The 8,871-nt window shown below is 34.9% G+C and overlaps 1 protein-coding gene across 4 annotated transcripts; it reads right to left on the bottom strand.

Moving 5' to 3' along the window:
- Window positions 1-1,891: 1,891 nt before the first annotated feature.
- LOC139844411 (uncharacterized) lies at window positions 1,892-5,699 on the bottom strand. 4 transcript variants are annotated; one of them, XM_071834640.1, is made up of 6 exons: window positions 5,330-5,699; window positions 4,639-4,795; window positions 3,706-3,890; window positions 3,352-3,481; window positions 2,310-2,437; window positions 1,892-2,213 (listed from the first exon to the last, which is right to left on the bottom strand). In XM_071834640.1, exons 3-6 carry the CDS (start codon window positions 3,754-3,756, stop codon window positions 2,055-2,057), a joined length of 468 nt encoding a protein of 155 aa, XP_071690741.1. In that variant the 5' UTR covers window positions 3,757-3,890; window positions 4,639-4,795; window positions 5,330-5,699; the 3' UTR covers window positions 1,892-2,054. The 4 variants fall into 4 exon arrangements, with proteins under 4 accessions (XP_071690741.1, XP_071690743.1, XP_071690742.1 ...); XM_071834642.1 differs by having other exon boundaries at window positions 3,706-3,807; XM_071834641.1 differs by having other exon boundaries at window positions 4,639-4,771.
- Window positions 5,700-8,871: the final 3,172 nt, after the last annotated feature.

The following is an 8,871-nucleotide window of genomic DNA, read 5'->3' as shown; positions in this document are numbered from 1 at the left end:
TTAGAATGCTTTACATACACTTGCGAGTGTATTATGTTTATGATTATGAAATCTTGTGGTCTATTAAAATATTGAAAAGATTGTTATGATAAACCTATGAACTCACCAACCTTTTGGTTGACACTTTTAAGCATGTTTATTCCCAGGTACGAATTAAGTCTTCCGCTGTGCATTTGCTCATTTTAAGGACATTATTTGGAGTCGATCATCGCAATGGGACCAAATGTTGATGACTTCGTCCAGGTGGATTAGGACGGGTTGTTACAGTCCCCGGGATTATGCTCTTGGTATCGGGTTGAGTTATTGACTATTAAACCGTACTTTGGGTGTTTGGGTCATTATTACAAATGCTTTTGTAATGTTTTATTTGTGTACCAAGGGTTGTTATAAATTGTTAAACGTGTCGCTATGATGTTATGTTTTTGATTAAAACAGAGTTGGAAATGTTAAGTATTAATGGGACCTAACTTATATAAAAAAATGTGCTTCGTTTTTGGTAAACGGACTTGGGGTTGTTACAATTATATTCAACAATTAAATATAAATGCGTAAAATAAAACACAACCATGCATCACACACATACATAGCCTAGCCCAAAAATCATATGCTGATCTCATGAGCCGTCATGGGATCAAGAGGTCAAACTAAGGACAATCCATAGCTCCCACTTGATTCAAGAACCAAGTGAAAACTTGTCGAACACAATCGTTGTAAAACTAGATCCATTCGCCATCTTCTAAGCCAAACATTGTGTTGCATCTTTATCTTCAATCTTCATCTTGTTACACTTATTTAAAATTGGAAAATACAACTAATCTAATACTTTTACAAATTGAAATAAACCTAAATACAATACTATGAAATTGAAAATAAATAAAATACAACTTTGACTCCTATGGCCTTCATATAAAACAAAACCAACCTGGCATAAAATTGCCGTAACCAACAATCACAATAATCATACATTGGGCGGGGCATTATGGGCTATGTATGTAATCAAAATTTAATAACAATATTATTAAACCTATATATGGCTTGTCCGTGGTTACAATGCATTTGCATAACCATGGAACAAAACAAAAAAAAAATATTAAATAATCAACAATTATTCAATCAATAATTTCTTCAGATCTTATTTGTGTGTCATGAGGATAATCAAAAAAGTTGACTTTCAAAACCATAAAGGTTTTTACTTTTACCAATTCACCACAAGGCTAGATCTAAGAAAATCACGCGACCATTAAGACGAAGCGACTCTGATACCATTGAAGGAAAATCGTGTGTACTTTTAACAATTCAGATTAACGCAGCAGATAGTTAAAATAATAATCTTTTATTATTTTATAAAATATTTAAATTATTTAATGAAACATGCACACGATTAATTTATCCCAATGAGATCCAGTTACACCATAATAATTTTCATGAATATAAAACAAAAGAGGAGTTAACGGTATACCTTTCCTGAAGAAACTGATGAAATGAGAGAAACCTACAATCAAAGGGTATGACCGTCTCTTTAGATAGTCCACTACACTTTCAAACAACGCCAATGAATATTGGTCCAAACCCAAGTAACTTATTAATATAATCAAGTTATATTAATAACAAATAATAATACTTGTACGTATATTACTCGTATTCTTTTTTTTTTTTTTTTTTTTTGAAAACTTGAAAAGAACCAGAATCTTTCTTTTGACTTCCAAAAGTCGAAAGGCTTCTTGAAATTATATTAACTAGCTTAAGACCTGCGAATTCACGGGTTTCGTCAATAAAATTTTTGAAAATAATAAATTATGTGTTAACTCATGCACAAATGCGCCACAAATTATGTATAATAAACAAATGAATGCAAAAAAAAATGTAGTTAAACAAAAATATAGCTATAAATTAAGTATAATGCATACATTAAATTAAGTATAATGCATACATTGCGGAATAAATACATTTCCTTTACTTTTGATTAAAAGCAGCATCATTGTAGAGTTTGTCATCTTTTTTGTGCTTACGCTTATTATCTTATAAAGTTCTAGCAGCTTGCTCTTATCATTGCATTATGCGCCATATAACAAGGACCTCATACTCGTCTCTGACGTCAACAGTGTAGGAATTGATGTTTTTAGAACGTTATATTCAGTCTTTTTAGCTATGAACACAAATATGTTGTCCATAACATCTGCCCACTCTTTCGGAACAGCAAGAGTACCAATACACTGCGGTGCATTTAGGTACGACAATAATTAATAACTTGTGTTTAAGGTTCGTTTATATGGTACATGTAGTAACAGCTTACAGTTATTATTACTCACATTAATAGCAGTTGCATTTAACAAAGCTGCCGAATGTCCAACCATCTTTGCAACTTGTAAACCAAAGAGAATCATAGTGCATATTGCAACTACCGGTGGCGTCTCGAATATGAATGGTACTACGAATTCTAAATTGAACAAATAAGACAAGTTAGACAATGTCATATAGTATTACTGTAACTAGCCTTTAAGAGCCCGTGCGTTGCACGGACACTCTTAAACAAACAAACTGAAAACGTATGTGTTATATCAATTCAAGGTACGATAGAGAGAATTCAAAAGAGACCGTCACTGTTACCGTCTACATAAAACAAAATTATAGAATTCATTAGAATTTAAAATTGAAAAATAACAATATTTACCTTCATCCATTTACCTAGCAGAATTCTATAGTTTTTGTTTATTACTTTAATCAATTCCCACTGATCAAGATACTGCCACTTTTTTCTATACACTATTGAATTTGGTAAAGCATGGTAGGTCAAATTGGTAAAATCCAGTAGGTGTAAGTGGTCAAACATGCTAAGCAATTCAAACTGGTCAAACATGAGAAGTCAAATTTGTCGAACTTACAGAGTCAATTTTGTCAAATATGCCAAGTATAATTGGTTCAATATGATGAGTGAAACTGATCCAGCTTGGTAACACAAAGTGGTGTACAAATTAATTAATTGTTATTTTTAAAAGTATATGTGATATTTCTTTTGTAAAAATTACTTCATAATATTTTACCAGTTTTAAAATATGACCCATTTCAAATAACCCATTTCGACACGTGCATGAATAGCCTATCGCAATTCACTGAGTAGCTGCACCTTTACCGTAGCTTTGGGCATATCACAACCTAAGATACTTAGCATGCACTTATGTTTTAATTAACATCATACATCATAGAACACAATAGCATAATATAATTAAACGGGATATTTGTCACTTAAATTTAAAATTTGAGCTACTTAACAACCCATTTACTCTAATGGGTTAAAACATCCACTTATAACATACAAAAATTAAGAAGGCGTAGAGATTTAAGTTTATAAACCTTGTTCCATCAGCACTATATGCCATTGTAGTGGATGCTTGACCAGGGGCATCATAGTCAACTTTTGAACCCATATTGTCAAATAACCACAACCTAAGTTTTTCCCAGCAGTTGCTGTCAAGAAAATAAACTGGTACAACAATTATAAGAAAACCATTAGAAGCTTCTATGTAGCACAAATTTAGTACCGTTTATTAAACATACACAAGTTTAAATAAGATCTACATGACATACGTACATTTCATACCATCCATAATACATTACCTTGTAAACTGTTGATTGAACTTATTGAATATAATCACAACTAAAAGATTAATTAAAATCAAAGACCAATATAAGAGTGATTGTATTCACCTGAAAGTCATAAAATGATTCATGGAGCGTTGAACTTGAAGGCAGGGGCATTGATGAACATAACTGATTGGCTAATTGGAGCGAGTTATCGAAAGGAACTACCTGTCCTTCACTCAAATCCAAAGTGAGCTGTTATAAGGGCTTCAAGCATACAACTATTAGTTTTTTGTAGGTCTCGCCAGTTTCTTCAAAGAATGTAGCATTACACCATGTGTCAATATTGCTCTCAGTCAGACCTTCAAGGAATTGTACATCACAATATACAAAAACTTAGATAATCATCCGAAATTTTGACCAAGGGACTTGAGATGTTGTACCAAATAAAAAGGCATATATTGGGTCAATTTTAGCCATTTGACAAATTAGAAATTAAGCATACCCCTAAATAGTCACGTTCATAAATGAATGGCTCAATATTGTCACATTTGGCACAACATTTGGCACAACACAAGTTGAAAACTTTTGAATTCTTGATATTTGGGCCAGAGACATAGAGAAAAGGGGTTATATGCACATATGATTGTTAAGCTAAACACCCGTTTAGTAATCCGACATTATTGGAACGTAATTCAGCATTAAAGCATTTAATTATATAATAATTAATCATTTAACGTTCAAAAACACATCCTAATGCATACCAATATGTTAAACCGATCTAATCACAAGATAGACACCATAATGCAGGACCAGGGCAGCTTTATTATTATTACATTGCCAAATACACATTTTAAACATTTTCAGAGCAGACCACCAGCAGTGGGTAGCATGTGTTCATTACTTCTCATATTAGATTACATGTTGAATCTTTACACACATTTGGAGACAATTATCAACATATAATTTCCTGTATTTTTATTATTTCATTAAACTCATGCTCAAAAAAAAAGGAAATCAAATCATAATAAAACCAACCAACAAAAAACAAAAGCTTACACATATTAAGCCGATGGCCCTGCAACCTGCAGAGATGTAGATTTCCACTCAACAGCTTCACCACAATGCCCATACGACCCACCCATATTGACCCATGCAGGTTCGAACCCACCGATGAAAGTTTCCATCAAAGCTGAAGGACGTCTGGTGTCGATAACTTTCAAACGGAAATATATGTAAAAGCTGAAGGTTTTCTTTCTTACTAAATCAGAAACACGTGGCAGTTTCTATCTAGTATAACATATTAACATGTACAATTACATAAATCAATGTTGATAGCATACATAGTTTGTTCAAAATTGTTGCTGTCACTGAAGTGCTGAACAAATAGTCAATACAATTACAATAATCAATGATGGAAACATACATAATCTGTTTTTAATTGTCGCTGCATAATACTTAGTGGGTGAATTTGTACCATCACCAAGCTTTAACCTACCATTAATACATTCAAAAGAACATGTTTAACCCTATAAAATTATGAATTAGCATCATTTTATCAAATTCCATCTTTTACATAATCAAAGTCACGAACCAATTTTACCCTTCTTGTAGAAGTAGATCCCTGAATCAAAATGATCGATTCTATCACAAGAACAGAAATCATGATTTATTTGACCAAATCCATTAACTGATTGAAGATACTGAAAACCTTCATTTTTAGGAAAATATACCAGGAAGAAAGGATTACCTTAAGGATATGATAGCAGCGGCGATCCAGTGGTAACGGACGACAACGATGGCGTGCGATATAACAGGGGCGGCGGTGTGGGGTTCCTGGTAATTACTGACAGACCTTACGATCGTCGGAGTTTTTAGTGCCGGCGACGGTTCCGGCCGTTTTTATTTACCCAGAGATATTATACAAAATTTATACCATTAGGTGCATAAAATTGTAACGGATAAGTTAGTTGTAGTGGCGTGCTCGATTACGGCAGTCGGCGGCCATAATCTCCGTCATAAAGGTTTTGGGTTTAAGAATTTAGGAGAGAGGTGTACAGTGATTATAAGAGAGAAGAAAGGGGTGGGCAGTTATAACCGCCGTAGACATTATTTGGGGTTTTTCATTTTATGCAGTTTCAATTTCATTTTTCTGTATCCTATTACCGTTTTTTTTTTAAGCGGACACGTGGCAGATCATAAGGGTGGGACAGGTGTTAATAATTGACCAATAAGAAGATGGCATGTGCATAGGTTGAAACTGATTGATTAGACAGGGCGCCATGTGGCAATAAGCCAAGGGGTAGAGATATTATTAATAATTATAATTAATAGTATAGTATATCTTAAAATAAAGTAGTTAAACACTCACTTTGGGAAAACGTCCACCTCAGTATTGCACACTTTACATTCAAATACGGACTCCTCTTTATCAACTAAGTAGATCTCCACGACCTTGTTCTTACACTTCCTACAGGCACAAAGTGAGAACATCTAACGTCCTATTAATGGTGCAGAGCAGTGACTCGTCCACGAACAACAAAGCTAACGTCCTATTAAAAAAATATAGTTATAATTTACAAAGACGGATATATCTCATAAAGACACCACATGCTGGAAATGAACAACCAAGCTAACGTCCTATGAACATTTAGCTTTGTTACATACTCATCAACCTCTTTTTTCACCTTTTCTAATTCAGATCTCCATTCAGCTTCTTTTTTTTTTTTCAATTTCTGACCACACTTCTTGTGCACTTGTTCCAAACTGTTATATTTTTTCTGAAGTTTCTTCATCGAGCATGTATTCCCACAGTTGCTAATTTGAGATTGTTGGAATTCTTTAAAAGATGCAGTTAAATCTCTATTCTCTTGTTCCAAATGAGCCATTTTATACCCCATCTCCTTTGCTACAAAATCTTTTGCAACTAAACTGTCTCTTAGTTCTGCAACTTCTTCATTTCTCAATTGTTGACTTTGCCTCATGACACTCGGATGAAATATTCTCAAAACGTGATTTCTAGTCAGAAAGTTCAACTTCCAACAGTTTCCATGAGCTTTCTTCACGTGCTAAAGATTGTTGGCATATACTCAGTTGAGTTTGTAGATTATTCGATTTTCTTGTTTCAGAACCCAATTTTGTTTGAAGCGACTCAATCTCCTTTAGAAGAAAGCACCTTTCTCTGTCTCACTCTGCTTTATTGGATTTAAATCTATCTTGAACCCTTCGATGTGCTTCTTCAAGATGTTGAAACTATTCGTTTTTCCGTTTTAACTTAGCTTGAACATCACTATATTTCTCTTCAAGTTCACGTATCACCTCATCTCTTTGCATCAGAACCTTAGTTGTCTGTGATTTGTCAGAAATTTCGAGTATTTTCTTATCTTTAACTAATATGAGCCCTTTAAGATCTTCAATCTCCGTATTGCTAGAATCAACTTTCAACTTCAATGATTGGGAAGTTGTCGATTCTTCTAATGCCAAGACGAGATCATTGTTTTCTCTCTCCAATCTTTGAAGTTTTTCTCCATATTCATAATGAAGCTTTTCAATTGCAGAATTAAGGTGTTTAATGGACAAGTCTTTTTCTTGGAGGCTTGATTTTGATGGCAACGGAGACAGAAGCCAGGACCACCACAGAATATTGTCCGCTTTGGGAACAGCGAGCCACCAGCGACTCAACTGCCCTCACGGGTTTAAAACGCGTCCTGTGAGGAAGAGGTATCAAGCCACATATAAGGGCCTTTGTTTTTGCCTCTCCAACCGATGTGCGAAAGGGGTGAAGGTCACCCCAACAATCCCCCCCCCCCCAACATCGGTGTGGTAACCCCGGCTCTGATACCAATTGATGGCAACGGAGACAGAAGCCAGGGCCACCACAGAATATTGTCCGCTTTGGGAACAGCGAGCCACCAGCGACTCAACTGCCCTCACGGGTTTAAAACGCGTCCTGTGAGGAAGATGTATCAAGCCACATATAAGGGCCTTTGTTTTTGCCTCTCCAACCGATGTGGGAAAGGGGTGAAGGTCACCCCAACAATCCCCCCCCAACATCGGTGTGGTAACCCCGGCTCTGATACCAATTGATGGCAACGGAGACAGAAGCCAGGACCACCACAGAATATTGTCCGCTTTGGGAACAGCGAGCCACCAGCGACTCAACTGCCCTCACGGGTTTAAAACGCGTCCTGTGAGGAAGAGGTATCAAGCCACATATAAGGGCCTTTGTTTTTGCCTCTCCAACCGATGTGGGAAAGGGGTGAAGGTCACCCCAACAGATTTGAGATCTTGACAGAGTTGACTTAACGTCGACAGCTCTTCAGCTTTAACGCTTAGCTCCTGTGCTTGTTTTTCAGATTGAAACTTTGTTTCATTAAACTTGGTAATCGATTCATCTTGAACTCTTTTCAAGGTGTTGCATAGATCCGTCTTGGAACAAATTTCTTCCTTGAGTTTTTCATTTTGTGCTCCAACTTCATCAACTACCTCATGAATATCCATTCCTTTTGCATCCTTCATGATGTGTCTAACGAACCTCACAGATTCATGTTCTATGACAAAATAATTATAAAGTCACCTCCAAGACCCACTAGTAGTCCAAAAGTTGACTGAGAAAAGGTCACTAGTACTTACTGTTTGAATTATACATTTTCCTTAATTGTGTTCATGTATTTTGTATAGCTCATTTTACATTTGTTAATCACATTATGTGAAACTATAAGCACATCTTAACTACTTCTCACCAACAAAAATATCAAATCGTCGATACAAATAACACTTGTTATATCTACCACTAATGTTAACAGAAGACAAACCACTCGTTATAACAATGTATCACTTTATTTTATTTAAATTTCTAACATAAAGTCCTAATTTTACAGACTATCCTTTCTTCATTTGACAAAAATGAACTAACATCAACAATCAATTGAATAAAAATAGAGACATAAACCCTAAACCATAAGATCAGGTCAACAAGAAACGCATCGATATAGAAACATAAACCCTAAACCTTAATAATTCACATATATTGAACGAATAAACCTCAAAATTGTAAAACCCTGGACACAGACAAGAATACAAGATATCAAATTAGCTTGCAATTCAAATTACTAAATATATCATAGATTTTAAAAGGATCTTACTTTACTCGTAGCAGAAATTGTATCATACAACTTTTGAAATGGACTATGAAATCTTATGAATTTTGATGTGTTGTGTTTTATGAAAAAAATTTGAATTTTCCACGACCTTGTTCTTACACTTCCTACAGGCACAAATTTAGAACATCTA

The sequence above is a fragment of the Rutidosis leptorrhynchoides genome, chromosome 4, assembly GCF_046630445.1.
Source record: "Rutidosis leptorrhynchoides isolate AG116_Rl617_1_P2 chromosome 4, CSIRO_AGI_Rlap_v1, whole genome shotgun sequence".
Taxonomy (NCBI): domain Eukaryota; kingdom Viridiplantae; phylum Streptophyta; class Magnoliopsida; order Asterales; family Asteraceae; genus Rutidosis; species Rutidosis leptorrhynchoides.
This window is presented reverse-complemented; position numbering and strand designations above follow the sequence as displayed.